This window comes from Aristolochia californica, unplaced genomic scaffold (genome assembly GCF_029961685.1).
Source record: "Aristolochia californica isolate CCGP_79_NKW_82.1479 unplaced genomic scaffold, dmAriCali1.0.hap1 SCAF_13, whole genome shotgun sequence".
NCBI classification, from domain to species: domain Eukaryota; kingdom Viridiplantae; phylum Streptophyta; class Magnoliopsida; order Piperales; family Aristolochiaceae; genus Aristolochia; species Aristolochia californica.
The window spans coordinates 7,609,567-7,634,493 of NW_027181804.1; the positions used below are offsets into that span (position 1 = coordinate 7,609,567).

The 24,927-nt window shown below is 38.8% G+C and overlaps 1 protein-coding gene across 1 annotated transcript in view; it reads right to left on the bottom strand.

The window, feature by feature from the left end:
- The window catches only part of LOC137948533 (structural maintenance of chromosomes protein 6B-like), a 44,925-nt gene that overhangs the window by 7,112 nt on the left and 12,886 nt on the right, over positions 1-24,927 (bottom strand). Inside the window, exons 9-27 of the mRNA XM_068794617.1 lie at positions 23,222-23,298; positions 23,044-23,119; positions 22,823-22,897; positions 22,637-22,741; positions 22,302-22,471; positions 22,049-22,151; positions 21,739-21,851; positions 21,432-21,636; positions 20,620-20,751; positions 20,404-20,518; positions 20,204-20,289; positions 20,021-20,116; positions 12,189-12,325; positions 12,007-12,109; positions 11,797-11,876; positions 11,584-11,662; positions 11,325-11,382; positions 11,127-11,224; positions 10,918-11,012 (exon numbers count right to left, since the gene is read on the bottom strand). Coding sequence (XP_068650718.1) covers positions 10,918-11,012; positions 11,127-11,224; positions 11,325-11,382; positions 11,584-11,662; positions 11,797-11,876; positions 12,007-12,109; positions 12,189-12,325; positions 20,021-20,116; positions 20,204-20,289; positions 20,404-20,518; positions 20,620-20,751; positions 21,432-21,636; positions 21,739-21,851; positions 22,049-22,151; positions 22,302-22,471; positions 22,637-22,741; positions 22,823-22,897; positions 23,044-23,119; positions 23,222-23,298 — 2,003 coding nt within the window. The remainder of the gene's footprint in view (positions 1-10,917; positions 11,013-11,126; positions 11,225-11,324; positions 11,383-11,583; positions 11,663-11,796; positions 11,877-12,006; positions 12,110-12,188; positions 12,326-20,020; positions 20,117-20,203; positions 20,290-20,403; positions 20,519-20,619; positions 20,752-21,431; positions 21,637-21,738; positions 21,852-22,048; positions 22,152-22,301; positions 22,472-22,636; positions 22,742-22,822; positions 22,898-23,043; positions 23,120-23,221; positions 23,299-24,927) is intronic.

Consider the following 24,927-nt stretch of genomic DNA (forward strand, 5'->3'; position numbering starts at 1 on the left):
TTCATTAGAGTAACTTGGGTACATCTCCTATTGGAGAAGTCCGAAGTGTTTGATGAATTCCTAATTTTTTTAATAAAATAAAAAATCAATTTGGTGCTTGTGTTCATGTGCTTCGTACTGATAATAGATTGGAATATCTTAATCATAAGTTTCTAAAGTTTTGGGTCTCACATGGTATTATTACCCATCAGACATCTTGTCCTTGTACCCTCAACAAAATGGGGCTATTGAATGTAAAAACAGACATCTTCTTAAGGTTACTCGGACATTGTTACTACACAAGAATGTTCCTAAGTCAAATTGAGAGGATGCAGTTTTGATTTCTTGTTTCTTAATCGCATTGCATGCCCTCCTCTGTTGTGAATGACCAAGTTCTTCTCCAGGTTTTGAAACCGAATTGCAAACTATTTGATGTTGTTCCTCGTGATTTTGTATGCACTTCTTTTGCTCACATTTTTGGAACTTCCATTGATAAGTAGTCACCTCAATCTGTTAAATGTATCTTCCGGGGACATTCTCATCAACAAAAAGGGTACATATGTTATAATCTCGTTCAACGACAGATGTGTCAACTAATGTGACTTTCTTTGAGTATACTCCATATTTTGCATCATCTACTGAGATTCATGTCCCTTCTAAGTCTTCTTCGAACAATCTAGTTCTTGTAGCTGTTTTGGATGTACCATCTCCATCAGGTTCTTTTCTGCCTCTTCATGTTTATAGTCGTCGTCCTCGTGCTCTAGCAGTGCCTCCAGTAGATACATCTACTGAGCCCGTCTCTCTTGATCAGTCGTCTTCCTCTTTGCTTACATGTCCCGTTCTCTCATATTTGGGCTTGCCTATTAGTCCTCAGAAACATAAAAAGTCTTGTACTTCTCATCTGATCTCAAAATATATATCTCATGATTTTTTGCCCCCATCCTTTAAATCCTTTGTTATATCCCTGTCTATTTCCATTATACCTTGTTCAGTGGAGGATGCTTAGTGGAAACGAGCTATGGATGATGAAATGAGTACTTTGATGTCTCAGGGAACTTGGTGTCTATGTGATCCACTAGCAGGGGCAACAATTATGGGATGTCGTTGGATTTATGCCATAAAATATAATGTTGATGGCTCTATTAAACAACACAAGGAACGGTTGATGGCAAAGGGATATACACAGACCTTCAATGTTGATGTGTTTGAGACATTCTCCCTTGTGGCCCGACTTACTTTTGTATGTATCTTAGTCTCTGTGGCAGTTAATAACGGATGGCTTCTCTTTCAACTTGATGTGAAAAACGCCTTCTTCTATGGTGATTTATATGAGCAAATTTATATGGAATGATCTCCTGGGTATGTTATTCAAGGGGAGACAAGAGAGGTTGTAAGCTATAAAAGGCTATTTATGTAGTTAAACAAAATCCAAGGGCATGGTTTGAAAAATTTAGCATTGTAGTAATGCAGTTTGGCTCTATAGAAGCCATTACAATCATCCTATGTTCCTACTCAAGACGAAGATTGGTGTGGTTATCTCGGTGGTCTATGTAAATGATATTATACTATTGGAGGATGATCTTGAAGGCATTGAAGTTAAAAAGCACTTTGCCACACATTTTCAGATGAAAGATTTGGGCTCCCTAAAGTACTTCATTGGTATTTAAGTTACTCGTAAAAAACGAGGTATTGTTCTCTCAGAGAAAATATTTTTTAGATAAGTTGCAGAAGTATGGTTTGTTGGGTGCTAAACCGGTAGACACTCCCATGGAAATCAACCATAATCTTCATGACACACAGGGTCCTAATTTCAAGGACAAAACTCAATATTGGCGCTTGGTAAGTAAATTGATTTATGCTACGGTTACTAGACCAAATATATCTTTTGTTGTGGGAGTTGTGAGCCAGCTCATGGAAAATCCTTAAAAAGTGCATTTAGAAGTTGCCCAAAGGATTTTAAAGTATTTGAATGATGCACATAGAAAATGTCTATTATATACTCAAAATGGAAAGATTGATGTACTTGGATATTCTAATGCAAATAATGTTGGGTGTAAGATGTATAGACAGTCTACATCAAGCTACTATTGTTTTCTTGGAAGTAACTCGGTAAACTGGAAAAGTAAGAAACACACTGTTATTGCTAGGTCTAGTACAAAGGCCAAATATACAGCAAACAATTAGGGAGCTTGTGGATTAAGTTTGTACTTCTTGAATTTGGTTTCCATATACCAAAACCTATGGTTATGAAATGTGATAATCAAGGTGCCATCTTCATTATAAGCAACCCCATATTCCACGAGAGAACTAAACATATAGAGGTTGATTGCCATTTTTTTTTTTGTCCTTGAAATTAGGAAAGGTGGTAACTCCATATGTGAAATTTTTAAACCAATTAAAAGATGTGTTTACCAAGCCTTTGGAAAGACGTGAACATGTGTCCTTTTATAACAAGTTGGGTTTGTTTGATATTTACTCTCTAGCTCGAGGGAGCGTTAAAATATCAAATTAGGGGTATTTTGGTTTTACTATATTATGTTCTTATCCTAACTTATGTTTGTTAGACAGACAATGTTTTCATATGCTCATGGTTTAAGTTTCATTCAATTTAGAGGTGAATTTTAGAATATATATAAGTTTACGTATCAAGGGGCATTTTTGTCCTTTTTGTAATATTCACTTAAACCTTGAAATAAAAGCTGAAAGTTTGTGCCTTTCAAGCACAAACTCCAACGCAGCCAAGGCTGCTCTCCTCCAACTTCTCATCTCTTCTTTCTCTAAATTTCTCCTTCAAATCTCATATTTTTCAAATAAAAAACCAATTTGATACACATGTTAGAGTGTTTCGTACTAATACTGGGCTTGAGTACCTTAATCTGCAATTTACATTTTTTTGTGCCTCACATGAAATTATTCACCAAAATTCAGGTGCTTATACTCCCCAACAAAAAGGGTTTGTCAAGCATCAAAATCGACATCTTCTTGAAGCAACCTGCACTTTATTTATTATTTCATATGAAAGTTCCTAACTCATATTTGGGAAGATGCTCTGTTCACATCTCGTTTTTTTATCAATCAATGCTGTCATCAGTACTAGATGAAAAACTTTCAATTTTAGATTTTAAAACTAGGATAGAAACTGTTTGATGTTATTCCTCATATATTTGGGTCTACTTGTTTTGTTCATTCTTTCAATACATTTATGGATAAATTATCTCTTCGAATTGTAAAATGTGTCTTCTTGGGTTATTCCTACAATCAAAAGGGATACAAGTGTTATGATCCAGTTAACAGGAAAACATATCTCTTCTGATGTCACATTTTTTTAGTTCACTTCATATTTTGCTTCTGCCACAGAATTTCCTTCAATGCCTATAAGGATATTCTAGTTCTTATTGTTGTTATGGATGCTCCACTTGCAAGTTATATTCCACCATTTTAGATGTATAGCAGACGTTCTCGCCGCATATCACCTCCACCAGCATCAACAGACTGTCTAGTTCGTGAGATCCCCTCTCATGGCCAACCATCTTCTTCTTTACCTACAAGTCCTACTACCTCTAAATTAGATCTTCCTATCATGTACTTCTCATCCAATTTCTCAATCTATTTGTTTTGATTTCTCGTTTCGCTCCTACAAGTCCTTTGCTAGGTCGTTGTCCTCTTCTTTTGTTCCCTGTTCAGTGCAGGACGCAATGACTTCGCCTAAGTGGAAACATGTTGGTATCTAGAGGAAATGGATACATTAGTATCTAGACGTACTTGGAGCCTATGTGATCCTTCTTCTGGAGCGGCAGTTGTTGGCTGCAGTTGGGTCTATACTATCAAGTATAAGGCTGATGGAACTATTAACCGATATAAGGCCAGACTAATAGTGAAGGGCTATACATAAAAATTTGGTGTTGATGTCTTTGAGACATTCTCACCGGTTGCTAGACTTTTGTTTGTATATTAATTTTTGTGGCAGTGAATCAAGGGTGGCCATTGTTTCAGTTGGATTGTGAAGAATGTCTATATGGAGACTTGAAGAAAGAGGTCTATAAGGAGCAACCTCCAGGATATGTTGCTGAAGGGGGGAAATGTTAAAGTGTGCAAGTTGAGGAAAGCTATCTATGGGCTTACACAAAGTCCAAAAGCTTGGTTCAAAAAGTGCAGTATTATGGTGATACAGTTTGGGTTTTACAGTAGTCATTGTGATCATTCGATTTTTGTACTCAAAAGGGAACAAGATATTTCTAGGAGTGATATTTCTGGTATAGAAGATACTAAGTCTCGTTTGTCTGCACATTTTCAAACTAAAGACTTGGGACCATTGAAATACTTTTTGGGCATTGAAGTAGCGAAAAGTAAAGAAGGTGTTGTGACACAACTTAAGTATGTCACAAATATACTTCAAGAGTGTGGTTTGTTGGGAGCCAAGCCAGCTGATATCCCAAGGGAAGTGAGACATGATCTCCATGATGAGCAGAGTGATGAATTAAATGACAAAACACAGTATAGGAGGTTAGTAGGAAAGTTAATTTATGCAACCGTTACTAGACTTGACATTTCTTTTGTAGTAAGTGTAGTGAGCCAGTTTATGGAACGTCCTCGGAAAGTACACTTAGAAGCTATACAAGGGATTTTGAGGTATTTGAAAGGAGCACCAGGAAAAGGTCTTTTCTTTAGACCTAACAATCATGAGAAGATAAAGAGGGTCCAACGGCCTCATCAACTGGTACAAGGATAACCGGTGCCAGTTCAGGTGAGACATCAGGATTAGAAGGTAAAGACACAGACGAAGAGAACAGTACATCCTCAAATATCGAAACATCCACAGATACAAATGTTTTCCTAGTGGACAAGCAAAAACATTTGCACCCCTTCTGTGTACTAGAATACCCCAAAAATATACACTCTAACTACTCGGGGAGACAACTTATCCCTGGAAGACCCAAATACATGAGCAAAGCAGACACAACCAAACATGAGGGGAGAAATAGCAAATAATGGCGCGGACAACAAAAGAGACGAAGACATTCTATTAACCAAGAAACATGTTGTAAGAACAACATCATATCCTAATAAGACTTGGGTACATGCATATGTATCATCATTGTCATAGCTACCTCCAGTAAATGGCGATTCTTACATTCAACTACACCATTTTACTGAGGGGTAAAGACACACGATGTCTAATAAATAATTCTATGTTCTTGACAAAAGATTCAGAATTTATGACTCATGAACTCGAGGCCATTATCAGTATGCAAGATATGAAGAAAAACAGCAAACTAATTTTTTATTTCATTGAAAAAAAGTTTGAATACATCGAAGACCTTAGAATTGTCCTTAAGAAGGTAAATCCAAGTACACCTACTAAAATCATCGATAAAGAAAATAAAATACCTATGACCAAACTAAATAGTCACAGGACAAGGACCCCAAATGTCCGAGGGTACAATATCAAATAGATGTCTGGTTTTATGAGACGAGACTGAAAACGAACTTTTGTGAAGCTTGCCTAGTTGACACGACTTGCAGTGAAAGAAGAGCTCGAAGGAAAGTCTGGAAAGACTCGAGTCAGTTTTGCTACAGACAGATGATCGAGCCGCAAGTACCACTGTAAAGGAGAATCTACGGTATGTAACGCCTGGATACTATTTTGCAAATGGTTCTCCAGGTAGTATAGCTCATCTCTCTCGCAAACGGATCCAATCAGCTTCCTCGTCATGAAATCCTAAAAAACACAATCAATAGAATGAAATGTGAGAGAACAACTCATTGACTTGGCTAACTGACTAACCGACAACAAATTTACAAGAAATAGGAGTAACATTGCTTACTCCTTGAACAAGAGAGGTAGAATCATCTGCAAGATTAACATCTTTAACACGGAGACTCTTTTAAATCGGAAAGCAACGACAACATACCTAACATGTGTCTGGAAGCTCCTGAGTCAAGAACTCAGGATGGTGACAAGTGAACATGATAAACTGCCATACCAGAGTCAACACTGGTAAAACTAAGAATTGGGATGGTAGCATGAGCTACAGATGCTGAGGTCGAGGCTGAGCATTCTACTGTTGTTATTGTATCAGTTGTTGCATCTCATCTAGAGCACCCGGTGTAATCGACATAGAAGAATCTAAACTCCTACTTCCACTATCAGGAGTTGTAGAATTAGCCCATGCAGGTTTCCCAAACTTTAACCCAGCATCTGTCAAAATAATGATTATTTCTGCTACAGTAAACAAACTTCCTTTTCGACTTACCATCACCACGTCCTCTACCTCTGACTAGGCCTTCTCTACCTCGGCTTCTACCTTTACCTCTACAAGAATTTGTAGGGGCTGAAGTAGTGTTGGAAGCATTAAGAGCATTGACTTCCATTATGTTACCTCTTTTACTTGTTCCAGGTACAATAGTCTTCTCAACCCTCATAATTCGATTAAAAGTGGTAGATATAGAAGAAATTACATCTAAAGCTAATACCTTGGCTTTAATAGCATCAAATTCAGCACCTAAACCATAATTTTTTTTGCAACAAGCAGTTGATTTTGTTGTTTTCTCAACCCATTCTGTTATGTAGTAAATGGATGATACATTGATCTCCTGCCATATGCCAAGGAATGCACTATAATATTTGTAACTATTTGATTTCCTCTTTTCAACCCAAAAAAGTATGTATACAGCTCATAAACTCGAGAGAGATTACTTACATGTGCATATAAAGATTCTAGAGACAGCCACATAGCCTTTGCTGTCTCACAATTCATCACTTGATTTCCAAGGGTAGAATCAATACTATTGACAATCCAGTCATAACCTAACAGTCCTCTACCTCCCAATCATCATTTGGAGGCACTGGGGGATCATCTCGGATAAACTTCAACTTATTTCTTAAGATACATTTTGACAAACTTAGCCTAATTAAGATAATTAGATCCTGTCAACTTTTCTGAAGTAATCATGATGGTATCTTTTCCATCAAACCCATAATTTCTCTAGCCGGAGTACAAACTTCTCATGTCTCAGCCATAATACTGATATATGATCATAAAATAATCAATTTAAGCTTCTAGACAATTTCTAGATTTATCACCAAGGTGGGCCCCACTCACAAAATTAGGTTAGGGCACAAAAATAGGATATGCACACTTCAACAATCCAATAACCAGCAATTCACAGCTATTTCAACCAATATCATGCAAAAATAGTGGCAATTAGGACTAACATCACCAATTGGGTGATGACGCTGGCATCCAATATTGGGTTGGGTGACATTGGATATCAAAAAACCCAATTAGGGCAATCAAAGTGTAGAGAATCCCTCAATGATTCATAAAAACCATTAACCCTAAGGTTATGGTAGAGAAAAGAAAAAACACTTCGATGAACCAGCATAAAAAACCTGTAGTTTTTCTCCTTCCAGCAGGTCGTCCTCTTCAAAAATGGCAAGAATCTGCAGTAGGATGCTCCTAGCAACGATCTACTGCTCCGATACCATGTAAAAGTCAAGATTTGGGTGAAGGAATAGGAGAAAATTGAGAGAAAGGAGAAGTAGAACTTTCTGAAGAGCCTAAAAGGCTTTGTTGGAAACTGCATGAATTCCCAGGCTTCTTAAACAAGTGTTTTGAGTTACAAATTACAACAAATGCCCCTATGCACTTAATAAACCTTAATCTCCTTAAATCTCCCTAACTACACATCCTATGTACATGAAAATTCAACCACTGATATAATTTAACATGCAGAATAAGATTACATAAAGAAAATTAACCACTAAAATAGTAAAATAACCAAAATACCCCTGGATGTATTTTCTAATAGTGTATATTGATGATATTATCTTGTCTGGCAGTGACTTAGAAAGAATTGCATAAGTAAAATATATTTGGCCACACATTTTCAGACGAATGATTTGGGAAAACTAGTATTTCCTTGGCATTGAAGTAGCTCAAAGTGAAAAAGGTATTATCCTTTATCAACGGAAATATGTCTTTGACATGTTGAAAGAATATGGCATGTTAGGTGCCAAAACTTATGGACACCCCTATAGAAGTAAAGGATAGCCCATTTGTTAAGGAAAAGACCCAGTAGAGATGTTTAGTTGGGAAGCTTATCTGTGCGGCCGTAACTAGACCCGATATATCTTTGCAGTGGGTCTGTTTATGGAGAATCCAAGGTTGGTCCGTTTAGAAGCAACTCACTGAATCTTAAAATATTTGAAAGGAGCTCTTGGAAAAGGCTTCTTATATGCTCGGAGTGATATGATAGATTTACTAGATCACTCTGATGCAGATTATGCTAGGTACAAAATGGATAAGAGATCAACTATTGGCTAGTATTGCTTTGTTGGAGGTAATCTAGAGAGTCGCAAGAGCAAGAAGCAACTTGAGCAAGAAGCAACTTGGAGAGGCTGAATACTGACCAATGCCTCACACAGTTAGTGAGCTCAAGTGGGTCGAGTCGATTGTACTTGAGTTTGGTGTTTCTGTTCCAGAACCTATAACTATGAAGATAATCAAAGTAGCAATTTTGATAGCAAGCAATCTTGTATTTCATGAAAGAACGAAACACAGAGAAATTTGTCATTTTATTATAGATGTTATCTTACAAGGGAAAGTTGTTACTCCATAAGTGAAATCTTTAGAGTAGCTTGGAGATATGATTAAAAAACCTCTTGGAAGGAAAGAGCACTTGGGATTTGGTGACAAACTGGGATTTTTTACATCTACTCTCCAACTTGAGGGGGAGTGTTAAAATAAATATGTAGGGGTATTTTGGTCATTTTATTATATTTGATAAGTGTCATAATGTATCAAAAGGTTAGTCTTGTAAAACAGAGCAAGCTCAAGTCAGGAACATCTTAACAACAATCAATAAGAAAGCCAACGCTGAACTTTATTTCAATACAAAGCTGATTTCGTCCCACCACACGTTCTTAGAAGAGCTTCAATGGTTTTTGGACTTACAGGAAAAGAAACTAAAATTAAACGAACAGGGAATAGAAATTACTCTGGATGTGATTTGTTGCTAAAGAACACCTCTATTTATAGGTGATTTGCAGCACTGAATCGAGGAAGACAGCTGGGAGACAACTACGGAAATAAGAGAAAGGAAGTTTCCTTTCTCTTCCGGCGCCGATGGAGGCTTCTGTCCGCTGCGACGGTCAGTACAGAGTGCACCTCTGATTTTCGTTGCTTCCATTAATTCCCGTTCACACTTGAGTCCTTTTAATTTTCCGTTCATGCTTGAGTCCCCGGACCCCCGTCGGAGCTAACGCCCCGAACCCCGCCTTCATTTTACAGTTTCTTCACAAATAACCATTGCAGTCACAATTTGACCTCATCAGCGTCTAAGCCAGAACTGCTAACTAATTTACTCACTATCGACATTGGCGCTCCTCATAATTGGGGGCTAGTGAATACATTAGATTAGCAGTAACTCGTAAGAGGTGGGCATTGACACACTAACTCCCACCCCCCTCCCGGACCCCACCTTCATTTTACAGTTTCTTCACAAATAACCATTGTGGTCACAATTTGACCTCATCAGCGTCTAAGCCAGAACTGCTAACTAATTTACTCACTATCGACATTGGCGCTCCTCATAATTGGGGGCCAGTGAATACATTAGATTAGCAATAACTCATGAGAGGTGGGTATTGACACACTAACAAGTCTTGCATGTCATATGCCTATGTTTCAATTTGTGTGAAAATTTGAGTTGTATAGAGAGAGACATGGAGCGTTGTACTCGAGTGGCATTTTAGTCCTTTCATTATGTTTTCACTTAAGTGGTTATAAGAAGCATTAGTCTCGATTTCAAGACTAATCACGTAGCCTCCCTTTGCTGCTTCTCTCAAACCCTTTTCCCTCTTTAATTCTTCTCTTCTAACTTCAAGTCCTTTCATTATGTTTCACTTAAGTGGTTATAAGATACTATCATGAGTGGAGCGGTGGTTACTCCCTAGGCCAAGTCTACTAATCAACTAGGTGATGTGTTTACCAAAGCTCTATGAAAACAATCATGAGAATTTTTGCAACAAACTAGGAATTCTAGATATATAAACTCCTACTTGAGGGAGAGTGATAAAGTTGTTAGTGTCAAAGGTATTCTGGGTATTTTACATACATAGTTTTCCCCTCTAGGGTTAGAAGAGTATTCGTTTATATGATGTACATTGGGTTCTATTTTCAGGTTTATATGATGTAAATACTGAGAGATATAAGTAATTGAGTCTAAAGGGGCATTTATGTTATTACACTAAAATTTCACGAGTAACCTATTTAATAAACAGAGATTGAATTTTGATCTTTGAGAAGAGTGCCGCACACTGCAGCACTTGTGAATTCTCTTCTTCCTCTTCTCTGTTTCCTCTTTTTTCTCTATTCTAGCTCTTCCACTCAATTTTACATAACACAATCAAGACAAGACATTTTATTTTTCAAAAAAGGGAATGATCCCTAGCTTATTGTGCAACATTGTTTTTTAAGAAGTGACAATTTGGATTGTAAATAGCTGCTGTGCTGTCCTCGTCTTTTACTCCTTTTGTCTCAGAGACAACCAGCTCCCTAAAAGTCAGAGAGTAACACTTCAAGTGCCTGTCCTTCATTTCTAACCATACTACTAATTGTTTTCATCAATATTTTATATGTATCTTTAAATGTGCAATAAAGTTTTCACAACATTCAAAAACATTTATCTTCTATTGTTCACTTTTATGATGGATCAGAATAAAGCAGCATCAAAATATGTAAATTTGAAAACTGCCAAACTCTTGTTGCTATTTTTCATTAATTTTAATGTTTTAATTTGTATATTTCTTGTGACAAGCTTCTACCATGATCTCACATAGTTGAGTCACGATGAACTCGAATTGGTCAAGTCACTGGTCCTGCTTTTTAAGCAATGATTTGGAGGCTCTAGACTAAGCATGCATGACATTAATACCTGATATCATGTGGAGTTATAAAAATCCACTGAGATCCTTGTGCAACTGCAAAATCGATAAGGGTGTCTAAGCTAATCTTTCGGCTGACTGCATCCTGAAATTTAAAGTTCAAAGATAATAAGGAACTGTATTAGATACTCTCTTCATTATCATTCTGACCTCATTCCTCCACAAAAAACTGGAATAGCAGAATCACACGAACACATACCATGAACACATCAAACTCATCCATTGCTCGGAATGGTGCTTCTGTCATTTCATGAAGCGCCAATGCAAAGCAAAGAGTGGAGAAAGAGCGCTCACCACCTGAATCTCAAAAAAAAAAAAATCATAATTAACCACACACAGACATGAAAGAAAAAAAATACCACAAAAGTGTGGTCAAGCCCAGAGATTAATGAAGCACCTGAGAGTCCTCTAGTGTCTCGGACAGTTTTTTTGGAGGCATCCTGAGGCATTTTCACCTTGGATAGCAAAAAAGAAAATGATTTCTGGAGAAACTAATCAAAATGCTGGTGATGACTCTAATACATCCATTCCACACTGTTTGAATTTTCTACCTTAATGAAATTTCCAATTATCTATATAAAAAATAGTAATAATAAAATAATAAAAACAGAAACGAGTATCCCCACCATGGTTATAATAGGAAATAAACTTATTACCTCCATTGAGAGGATCTTCTGTTCATAATCAACTTTGATGTGGCCACTGATCCCTTTCTTTCTCAAGTGACTATTAAATCTGAATCATTTCAACAGCATGATGACAGACATGTGATCCATATGTCAAGCCAAGAGGTAAAAACAGTGACAACACAAGATCATTCATGGCAGGGCAAACAGAACCCAAAAGATGCAATTAGACTGACAACTTACTGCCACGTCAACTGGCGTTTCAGAAGGCTGGCATTTCTTTGGAACTTGCTCCACCGTAAATCAAGTGCCTTCTGACATGCCTACAATAGAAACATACCATAATAAAGATATTTTGAATTAAAATAAACAAATAAAATAAAAATAAATCAAAGAAAATATTTTTGCTTTAAAACCACTGTAAATCTAATCAAATAACAGAAATTCACTTACATTTAACTTGTCGTGGAGAGCATCATATTTTTGTTGCTTCTTTTTTATTTTATTCTCTTTTCTGTCATACATTGCTCGAAGATCCTCAATAGATTCAGGATGTCTGCAAATAATGGCATCATTCACATGAAACCTTGAAAAGATTTCAACAATCACCAAAGCAGGATCCTCTGCATGCTAACCTCTGAGCCTCGCCATCGAGTCTTTTCTTAAGCATATTTAATTCAGCAGTTAGTTTCTCTGTAGTGGTTCCAGAACAACCTCCTAAGGCTTCAACCTCAGTCAGAGGACATATAATTGATGCTTTTTTGTAACTTTCCTGCATAGTTCATCAAATACCAAACACATTGTTAAAACAACATCTATTGTTTTCAGCCGATTCAAAAGTTAAAAGTATTTTCAGCTTTTCATTTTTGTGCCCTTCCAGTCCCCAGTTTGGTTGCAAGCCTTTCCAGCAGGTTGGTTGCAGTAGCCTTAGGCTAGCTGGTCGTGGAAAGGTGCATTAGAGATCACAGAGGCCCACGAGCATGGCCTCTAGGCCACATAGAAGCAACTCACAGAAGCTTCTGAAGAGCATTAAGACATTGCCTCATCTTTCCAATTTAATGGCAACTATACAAGGTGATTCATGAACATTATCGGTTGATCAAAATAGGGAAGATTGTCCTTGCCCATAAGAAGCTATTTCATAAACGTGTTAGTCCAAACCATCCTCTAGACAGTACTTAGTGTTAATCTATTTCTACACATTATAGCAATATCCTCTCCTTTGTAAGCCATCTATAATGATACTTTTACTCCACTTATACAGAATTTACTCCACTTCCAGTTAAAAATATCCATGGAGTCAATGTTTCTTCTCTACAAAAAGAAACCCTTCAGGTCTCTCAATTTAGCCTCCATGAAATTTCCATTTAAAACTCTTTCCAGCCATGTTAATGTTTTTTCATTCCTAAAATCCATCCATTAAGTGGCTATAAGTTTCCCTTGTTTGTCCCATGGACAGATTGGACAATCTTGTATCATTCAACGTTCCTACTCAGACCCACATTTGCATGGTTTTAGAAGATTTTTGGTGGTTTTCATCAGAAGGCATTTTCAATAAACCACATAAATAAATAAATAAATAATATTAAAATAGTTTTGGTCAGTGCAAATAATTAAACTGAGCTAATTTTGACAAAGACTAACCATGCTGGAAGCTAATTCTCAAAGTTTCCAGAAAATACTGATAAGAATGGAATTCTGGTTGGAATAGAAAGGTTTATCCTCATTCTGATGCGGGGCCGGGCGAAGCTACTGTTGTGATGGTGAAGAAAGTAGAAGGGAAGGAGAAGAAGAACGGAGGAAGAAGAAGAGAGGAGGAAAAGAGAGGGAGCAAGGGGAAACCGATAGAGAGAGGGAGGCAAGACTTTGCAATTTCATCCAATTTCTTTCAATTACAAGCTTCATGAATTTAAATAGAGACCTAAGAATATCCAAAAATGACAAAATTACCCCTGATGACAAAATGACCAAAATTCCCCTGAGCAAACAAAACAATTACTTCTAAGGCCAATACAAGATGTAAATAAATAAACTAACAATTAATCTGTCCTAAATGCCTCACTCCATAACCACAGTGTAGTGAGTCTTGTTGTAGTTCCGATGTCTTCGAGTATAGACTCGTGTAATCGGCTGCACACGAAGAGTGTCCTCACTACATTCTAAATAATTCCTAGAACCATGGTCTTCGGTAGTGATATCAAGTACCCAACAATAAAAAAATTACCATCCAATATAGCTGATGCAAAGAGGTTTTATAGGTCTGTATTATGCAACACCTGTCCTAGTGTCCTTAAAAAGTCCAATATGTGGTATGTCACAAACACTAAGGCAAACCAAATTACAATAAAAAAGATGCGAAGAGGCGAGGTACGACAACCAGCTCAAGAAAAGACTTTGGTCAACAATGGGAATCGCACCAACGACAAGGAGAGGCATGATGCCCATCAAAAGGACGTGGAGGACGGGGACAATCAACCGGCGGTCGCCATGCAACCAACACGATGGACATCCCTGGTTTTCTTAATGGATTTGAAGACTGTGATGGTTTTCGGGACCCTACACAGTGGGATACTATTAGGCGAGATGAAACAACGCTAAATCCCACCGTCGTTGACGACACCCAACCCCAAATTGCCTCGATCCTCCCTAGTTATAAGGAGGTGATTTGCATTCCACGAAAAGATTCCTTTCGCACCAGTGATGCTCCAACGGAAACATCTGCTACTCCCATTGATCAAAATGATGGGCATGGCTGGCAAACAACTAATCGACACAATGCAAACAAACAGCGAGCTCGCGATACTTCAGAAATCGCCAACCCGATTGGCACCTTCCAAGTCGGCACTACTGAATTCTCCTTCTTACATGCCTCTAATCATGCTGGCCAAATGGCTCGTATCTACTCTTCGACGAGTAGTAAACGATCTTTCGTCTCCATCCCGTTCATCGCCACTAGTGCTTTCATCACCCAGTCGATGCTTCCACCCATCTGCTTTACTCATCAAGGACATCCAAGGAAATTTGGACCAAAAACATTGTCTTTCTTTTCTCCGTGCATAAGTATAAAGACACTCAAGAATGAAAGATCACTCAATGTAGAGGCAGACAGATAATGGGGAGAATCTACCTCCCGGAATCATCGAAATCTGGTTTTGGATGGGAACCGTTCAAAATCACGTATTACTCGAATTTCTAGTATCGCTGAAGTCAAAACCCTTGAAAAATCTCAAACTAACTTTTTGCGCCTTTGAAAACCCCAAATTTTATACACCCCAACCCACACACCTCACCTCCACCCCCTCAAGCTCCCTCCACCGCGGAAACACCCATCATCATCCAGTCACCTGATCCTTTCTCCATTCATCAAGACCCGCACCATCTCAGCACGGGAACCAAACTACTCTCCCACTCAATCATCATCACCACTCACCAACCCACCTTTAATATCCTACCGACCCTTTCGTGGTTAACCAATGCCGTTCGCATTACATATCAACCCAACCACTCTTTTTTGAATGATCATAATTGGTTGATCCATTTCTGCAATCAAACTGATGTGGGGCGGGCTCTACATATTCTACTCACCCCAGAATCGCTCATCTTCAAAATTTGTTGTCGAACCCTCTTCCATCCAGAACTACTACTCGGCCAATGGATTTGCATCCTTGGCCTCCTAGCTGAACTTTGGCATATGGATATTTTCTAACGGATTGCTGAAAGTTTTGGGCAATTCGTGATGCTGCATAAGGATACTTCCCGACTGTCTCGCTTCAACATGGCACACCTCTTTATCATTCCCGCATAGCCATGCTCGGGATCCTCCCTCCTCAAGATCACCATTGATTCCCATGTGTTCTGGATTCAAGTTTGCTTCTTAGGCTCGGACCTCAGCTCTACCCTGTCAACTGGAGACGCTTCGGTGATGAACCAACAACCCTCCACCCTACATTGCCCTCCGATTACCCATGCCTATTCACCTGTAAACCAGACAAAGCAGAGCCATCCTCACTGAGACTGTCAACGGAAGCAAATAGATTTAAATTCAAATGGTTCACCTAAACCCTAGCAAAATACCTCGAATATTGAACCTCACCACATTTTAATGACTCTGAACCCTTACCAAGAAATTTTCACTGCCACCCGTACTCACCACTCCAATCTTTTTTAATAAACAATCTGATCAATGATCATCCTATCCTGGAATCCCCGCGGAATTGGCTCTATTAGGAAAAAATCTTGTATCAGAGACTTAATTTCTTCCTGTAAAGCATTGATTGTTTTTCTCCAAGAAACCAAAGTTTCTTGTATGTCTATCCAAATTGTTTGTGACCTCTAGAGCAACCGTCAATGTGAACTGGACTGCAATTAACGTTATTGGCTCAACTAGGGGCATTCTCGCCATGTGGAACCAAATTTTTTTGAAAATCTTAGACGAGCATCTAGAGACACATTCGATCAGCCTTCACATTTGCGACTGAGTCACTAGTAACTCTTGGGCCATTACAAGAGTTTATGGCCCATCACGCTCTAGCCAACAGAATGTTTTCTGGGAGGAGCTGCTAGACATTTCTCTTCGTTGGATGGGAGGATGGCTCTTAGTAGGGGATTTTAATGCAACACGTTTTTGTTCCAAAAAATCTCCTCCCTCTTGGCGTATCTCCACATCAATATGAGGAAATTTGTTGATTTTATTGGCAGTTGTGAGTTGGACGACATCAACTTATCCAGGAAGACATTTACCTAGACCAACGGCCAGCACCATAACCCCATTCACTCAAAGCTCGATCATTTTCTGGCTAACATGATTGGCTTCAGATACACCACCTAGCCACTGGAAAAATTCTTAATCGCCTGCACTCGAACCATTGACCAATCTCGATTGACACTCGTACGGATAACTAGAGTCCCAAGCCTTATCCACTTTGAAAATGCTTGGGCCAAAATTCCCTCCTTCCTGGACCTGGTTACCTCGGTCTGGCCCACCCTTCGCCCTACTAGGATGCCTGGATGGGCCCTACCCCCAAAAACTCAAGCTCCTTAAGCAGCATATCCGTAATTGGGCTGCCTCTCATTACTCGGGTGTCAAAGCCATGAAGGTGAATATACTTTCTCAGCTCAGTGATTTGGATGATATGGAGGAAACCAGTATCCTGACCTCTAATGAATTCCATGCCCGTGGCACTCTTCAATTCCAACTTCAAGACATTTCATACTCAGAACTTACCCGCTAGAAGCAGAGGGCGTGATTCAAATGGTTTGGCAAGGGGGATAGAAACACTCGTTTCTTCCATTATGTGGCTTCTGACAAGCGTCATTCTAACTGAGTCCCCTTGACGTTAATCAATGGGGAGATCACCAGTGACAAGTAACACTTTCTTGAGCTTTTTTGCAGATCTTTACCGTGAAGAGCGATGCCCCCGCCAGAAACTCCAGCATATTTCCTTCTCCACCCTTCCTACAGGTTTGGCGTCATAGTTTTGAAATGAGGGTTTGGCGTCATTACTGGAAAGACCGTTCTCACCAAAAGGAAATTGAGCTTGCTACTTTAGCCATGGACCGAGCTCCTAGTCCCGAAGGGTTCAACAGTGAATTTTACAAAGTCTGCTGATCCATTATCAAAGAAGATATCTTGGAGATGGTTCACTCTTTCTTCTCCCATGGTCTATCTTATAGAAGCATTGGAGCCTCCTTCATAGCTTTAATCTCCAAGAAACAAACTGCTGAACATTTGAGAGATTACCGGCCCATTAGCCTTACATCCAGCCCCTACAAAATCATTGTGCGGATTCTTGCTAACCGTCTCAAAGTGGCTATGCCGATCTTGATCCACCCTTGTCAATCTGCTTTCATCAAGGGCAGAAACATACTTGATTCTGCCATGTTATCTCATGAGTTAATGGAACATCTCAGCCGATCGTGAAGACCCTGTTTTGCTCTAAAACTAGATTTGGAAAAGGCCTTTGATAGAGTTTGTTGGTCACTTATTGGGGATCTTTTACACAAAATCAGATTCAAGCCTAAATGGCAATACTGGATTCACAGCTGCATCTCATATGCTAGCTCCTCAATACTACTTAACAACAGTGCTCCGGGATACTTCAAGGGGTCTAGATGCATTTGACAGGGGGACCCGCTTTCTCCCTTACTCTTCAACTTAATGGTGAAGTATCTTTCTAGATTAGTCCACGCAGCTAAAACGGCTGGATGACTCCAACCAATATCCTCCCAGGCTGACCTTGATATCCCCCTACTACAATTTGTGGATGACACCATCTTATTCGCCATTGGCATTGTTGAAGAGGCTCAGCGTATTAAATCTCTTCTCGGGCTCTTTTAGTTGACTTCAGGTCAGAAAATCAGTTGGAGCAAAATCTCCTTATTCGGCTTCAATATTCATGAAAACACCCTTCATAGCATGGTCGAGCTTCTCGGTTTTCAGATTGGGACCATCCCAGCCTCGCATCTAGCACTTCCCCTCTTCATTGGAAGACCGCTCAAGCAGCTCTAGAATCCAGTCATAGAAAATTTGGAACAACGGCTGGCTACATGACGGGGTCGCTTTCTTTCTTCTACTAGGAGGTCCACCCTCCTCCGGGCTGCTATTGCTGGAATTCCTATTTTCTTCCTCTCTTTTTTTCACTGTCTGGTGGAAATATGCATCCGTATTGATCGAATCCGTAAGAGGTTCATGTGGCATAGCGCCAGTGATGTCTTGAAATATCACCTAGTCAATTGGGGGGATGTTTGTCAACCCAAAGCTTTGGGCGGGCTTGGTCTTCATCTAACAAGAAACATGAATTCGGCTTGCCTTTTGAAATGGTTTTGGCGCTTCAATATCTATCTGAATGCTAGTCGGAGACCTCTGGTGGCTATGAACCTTCGGTTAGATGGGAGATGGTGGATCACTAGTGGTGACCAATGTCGTCTTTCGCCTCTTTGACGTTCCCTCTATCCTCTACTCAACTTCTTTAGAGTCAGGATCAATTTCTATGTTGGCAATGGTGAAACAATCCGATTTTGGTCTGATCGTTGGTGTAATGGCATGGATCCGGGCAGATCTTATGCCCCCCGCTCCCCATTTGCTCCTCTCAGAATGCCATGGTTGCTGATTTTTAGGCCTCCCCTGGATGCTGGAATTTCCATTTTCGGTGTGGACTCACTGATTCGAAGGCTATTTTAGCCCTCCAATACTTATTTGACCTTCAAAGCATGGACATTTGCCTCACCACCTTGGATAAAATCATTTGGACACCCGACCCCAATGGAATATTTTCGGTCTCCTCCGCTTATCTACTTATCACCAGCAGACTTGATCCCCAACCTCCTCACATTAGCTCTACGGCCTGGAAGATATTGGCTCCTCCAAAGATACAATTCTTTCTGTGGTGCGCTCTCCATGGTCGGATTCTCACGGAAGATAATCTTAGAAGAAGAGGAAATGTCACGCCATGCAAACTCTGTCCCATGTGCTCCCAAAAAGATGAAACTATCCAGCACCTGCTGCTCCATTGACATTTCTCTTGGAGAGTTTGATCCCAGATCTTACAGCGCCTTGGCATTACTTTTTGTATGCCTCAGCTCTTAACTGATGTTTGTCAATGCCTCCAACATATCTCCCTGCCCAAGTTGGGTTGTATGATGGCCTCTACCTGCCTCAGATACATTCCTTGGCTTCTATGGCAGGAGAGAAACAGCAGGTGGTTTAATTCAAAATCTCTCTCAACCAAGTTGATCACTGATTCGATTGTGGGACACATCTCAGCTTGGATTCACACAAAGGATGCCTTCAGCACTTTCAGTAGTACCTCTCTGAGAACAAATTGATGGTGCACTGCTCAAATGGCTGGAAGCGGAAGCCTTCAACCTGTATCCCCTGGTCGCCCCTCCCCAAGGAGTTTATAAACTAAATTTTAATGGAAGTGCTCAGGGAAACCCGGGCCAGCTGGGTTTGGTTGGGTCATCAGGGATGCCTCTGGTAATATTTTGTTCTCCTATGTTGGCCCTATGGGTGATTAGGATTCTATTGCTGCAGAGCTCCTGGCCTTATACCATGGGTTAGCCACCTTCAGTGGACATCTTCACGGCCCCCTCATTGCTGAAGGGGATTCCAGCGTGATCATCCACCGGTGCTCCACTGTTGCTACTCCTCCTTGGAGACACTGGCATATTTATCATCGTGTTTCTAACCTCGCTGCCGACCTTACTTGTACATGGTCACATGTTTCCCATTCTACCAATTCTTTGGCTGACAGGCTTGCTAAACACAGGACCTCCCTCCCTGCTCTGGTTGTAACAGGAGGCCCTCTTATTTTGTAATCTTTCTTTTGGTTAATATATTATCATCTTGATTAAAAAAAAAAAAAAAAAAAAAAACAAGTTACAATAGGATGCTCTGAAAATTCCATCAGAAGAAAAGATGAACAACCAAGATCTATAGTCTCAAGAAAGCTAAGAGAACAGTGAGCACCTGACGTTTGCACTGAAGATCTTCATATTCTGCTTCTGCAGCTTTAATGTCATGAAGAACCTTCTTCTCCATAACCCCTTCATAATGAGCCTTCTCCTAATGAAAGTGAAACTGGTTTTCAGCACTTGACAATTTTTTAGGAGAATTAGCTTAAGAATAATGAGGGAACAACAAGATGCATACCATCTCTGCTGCACGCAATTCTTCTTCAATTGACAACAGCTCACGCTCAGCTTCTTCAAAGGCCTCAATCTCCCCTTTTGCTGACTCTAAATTTTTCATAACAGAAGGAAATGATTAACAAAAAGCTACACAAACATGACTTCATATTTTATGAAATGACAACCATACACATATGGGAAAGGAAAGATTCACTTGCATACCACATAATGTCTCAAAAGCCAATTTAAAATTTTTAGCCTTTTCTTCTGACTCAGCCATCCTCTCTTGCAAACTGTCTAAAATGACTTCTTTTTCATGAATTTCTTCTTTCACTTTCTAAAGAGAGATTCCAACATTAAATAAGAAAAAATGACAAGTGTTAAAACAATAGGCAAAACAAGAGTACATAAAATATTTTTTTTCTTGCAACAACGAACCAGAATTTCCTGCTGAAGGTGATGAACATTAGCAGCATCACCAAAACTAGCCTCAGAAGCATAGGAATTTTTCAGATCTCTGAAAGATTGTTGCTTTGACTTTAGTTCCCTTTCTGCATTAAAACGTCTTTTCTGAAAAAAAACAGAATAAAACATAACAATTAAATAAATAACAATAACACAGCTCCATATTTGAATTCTTTCTTCATGGTTGAATCATTCTTTTGAATATTACACTTATATAGTGTAGGTGGGTAGAAAGGCCTACCAGTTTATAGTTATAAATGTACAGCACAGCTCAGGCTAATTGTCTAAAGAGTCAGAGTTGTTATTTTGGAGAATAATCTCGCATTGGTAAGGGCTTGAAAGGATCCTATGCTTATTCACAAGGAAGAGGTTTCCCAACTTAGGCTAGCTATTTTTGGAGGGACCAGCACAAGTTTAATAAGGTATCACTGTCAACCCAAGCCCATGTTTGTGTTTTGTGTGGCATCAGTGTTATTACTCTCTGGCCCATAAACGTATGTTATTCATATCGTGAACAAGGTTGTTGGTCTAGGCCTGGACAGGAGAGGCAGGATTGATGGGCAGAAACGCCTACCAGTCTACAGTTATAAATGTACTCCATGCCACACACTGATTATCTGAGAGTGAGAGTTACTGTGTGAGAGAATAGTCTCACAATGTTTTGGGCTTGAAAAGATCCTATACTTATCCATGCCTCCTAACTTTGTCTAGTAATGTTCGGAACAACCTGCCAAACTTAACATATATAAATAAAAGGAAATACAATCATCACTACCCATTGCTACCTTTACATTCTGGAGTTCAATACCAAATTCCTGACATGCTTCCTCTGCTTTTCTTTTCTTACAGAGATATTCTTGAGAGTATTCCTTCATGGCAGAAGCTTCTGATTCCAAGGAACGGATCCGGTCCTCATATGAACTGCACAATCGACCAGTTCTAACCCTCTTATTTGGAGGTAAAACAGTTTGGACAGAACCTCTTGAGAACCTGTCAAGAACTCGTACAGACAGAATATAGCAAATTATTAGTAAATATAAATAGATATCAGAGCTGCAAGAGGATACAAGTCAAGATTCTCAAAAGACTCACATTCTAAATCCATCTGATGTATAGACATCCTTGAGATTAGAAATTCTTTGATCAAATGTAACAGATTTTCCCATGTTATAATCTTCAACAAGCACTTGCCTTTCAGCACTAGCCTGTAAATAAGCAAATCAACCAATTCTCTTGAATAACTAATTAAATATCTAGCCACAAGCAACAAATGAAAACTAGGAAAAGAAAAGAAAATAGAATATTCATCTTAGTCTATGAGAGGTGATAATTTGCACTAAAAATATCTAATATATTTAAACAGAGCTTCCGTTCTAGCTTTACACTGAGTGGGAATACAAACCATATCAACCAAGACGTTGAGTACTGTAGGATTATGGGATTGTATAACAGAAAGAACAGTTGGGTGATTTGTCTGAGGAAGCATGTGATTGGGGATGTTTAACCTGAAAGATCACCATCATTGTTAATGAAAACAAGAAGGTAAACAGATTAACCGATACCATATTCCAGAAAGAATAACATAAAATAGCACATTAGTCATCAAATGCAACATAAATATTAAAAATAATTTATTAAAAAAACTACATTCTTACTTTGGTTTAGAGAAATCATAAATGATGATGTCAAGGTTGTGATAGTTTGCTCCTTTAGCACATCTTCTTAATAAAAGAGAATCTCTGTGATCTGTAACAATAAAGGCATTTAACAGCTTCCCTATCGCCGTTTCAATAGCCAAACCCCATTTATCATCATTAACCATTGTCTGTTGCACAGCATTCCGACCACAAAGTGTCAGGGTTTTAGATCTTGACAGCTACTTACAATCACCACATTGATTCATAATACAGAATAAACATTGGTATATTTTAACATTGGAGACTAAAAGAAGAAGATAAGGAATAAGGCAAGCCTGAGATCCAAAACTCACAACATGGGCTCCAATAGGACCGATAGGAGGTCTACTAAATTTATCATGATGCTGCTCAATTGAGCGTAGAAGATTAATCACTCTCTCCCCCCCAAAAGCTGTTACCTGATAAATAGTTCATGTCAGACTTGCTACACATGATTGACAGATGCAAATAAAGATATATGCATTCTAGTCACAGGTAACCTTGTTTGTCTTATGCCGTTGAAGGTCACGGATGTTAGAACAAAGATCACGATACTTGATCTCCTTCTCTTCAATCTACAAATATCAAAGATAATAATAATCTAAGGAATATAAAAGCGAGTTATTGGATACAAACCCTGAGAATGAAAATGATAGCAAGAAACTGATATGGCAAAGAAAAACACAAGGAAAAGCATGACGTAAATACATGAATCTTGCACCTCTTCAGTGATTTGTTGGACAACATTCGTTGCCCTTGATAGCTTTTCAGATAGTGCATTCTCTTCTTCCTTTAACCTGAAAATGTAATATATTTTAGAATTTGAATAAGAGTGTCTAATTTTCCATTTAAATTCTTATAATTTAGAATTTAAATATTATTATTATTTTGTCACAGACCTTCCAAAACTTGCATCAATTTTTTCAATCTCATCCTGAAGTCCCATAAGCTTTTCTTCAATCTCAGTTTCTTCAGCCTTCAAAGTACAATCAAATCAATCTTCTATAAGAGTGAAGTGTACACCCCCAAAACAAAAAATTGCCAAAGAACAAATGTATTTATTTCTTAGAACTACCTCATGTATGCTAATTTAAAACAATATTCTATGCTTGTCACAATATTTTGTTGATCCATTTATCTCCACTAGACACAATGAAGCTTGTTAAGGAATAGTCCCACATAGATTAGTGAGTACAAAGATCTTGAGTTTATTAGTTGGGAAAGACTCTTCCTAAGGTGGCTAGTCATTTTGGGATGAGCCTTGGACCCAACTTAACATGGTATCAGAGCAGGTACTCATATGTGGGCCTGCACCTAAACTATCTACTTGTAGAGCCACAAAAGAGGGCCTACACCTAAACTATCCACTTGTAGAGCCACAAAAGCCTACACCTAAACTATCCACTTGTAGAGCCACAAAAAGAGGGTCTACACATGAGGGAGAGTGTTAAGGAATAGTCCCACATGGATTAGTGAGTACAAAGATCTTGAGTTTATTAGTTGGAAAAGAAGCTTCCTCAGGTGGCCAGTCATTTCGGGATGGGCCTTGGACCCAACTTAACAAAGCTGATAATGATTATAAAGACAAAAGAAAAGCTTTTTTAGTTAATAAAAATTGTGAAATTTGAAAACCCAATGTTTTGGAGTGATTAGGGTTTAAAGACCCATCTCCCCTATTTATCACTTAATCAATAGAAAAACTTATTATAATGTCCCTACTTCCTGTAAACCCTATGAATCAAGTTTCCATACGAAAATACTTTCCTAAAAAATTTAAAAAAAAACTAAATGAACTCAAATTAAAACTTCTAATACTCCCCCTCTAGAGCGTATAACTTTAGCTTGTAATGAAATATGTCTAAAATTATTCCCCATTCTAAGCATAAGAAAAAACACACCAAAATAGTCTTTAAAAGTTGACTTGTCATCGCTATGTGGCTTTGATTTGATAGACACCTTGTTGTTTGTCATTTCATATGGCTTCATATATTAAGCTTGCACATGAGGGTTGATCTTGGACTAAACTTCAACAACACCAGTACTTACAAATTCTTTCTCCCACTCAAGATACGGAGTATATGTCATTACCCCACAATTTGAGCATAAAAGAAAACACTCAACTTTGTTCAACTCCCCCTTGATTACACACCACCTCAAGTCATCCATATGGACAAGACATATAAAATAGACAAATAGTGAAGAGGACTCTCACAGCTTTAACAGAAGGATAGAACACAAGAAAAAGGTAGTAATATATGGGTGACACAATAAGGAAATCCAAAATCAACATATGACATGATTTTGAGCATAAAGTAGCGGTAATAGTCGCTAAGTAGGAAGAACTTCAAGACAGTGTGGTAAAATTTTAACCACATAAAATTTAAAGTAGAGACAACCCAATTTGGGTCCATTAGAGCTCAAACAGTGCCACAATCACCTAACAGCAGCAAAAACCAGTAATTAAAGGACAATAACAGAAAACCCATTAAAGAAGAATAGTAGGAAACTACCAACTTAAATCCAGTAGCAGGAAACCAGCCACCTAACGATAGCAAAAGGCCACCCACCTAAGGGTAGCAGAGTGTCACAGAGAGAATCACTACTT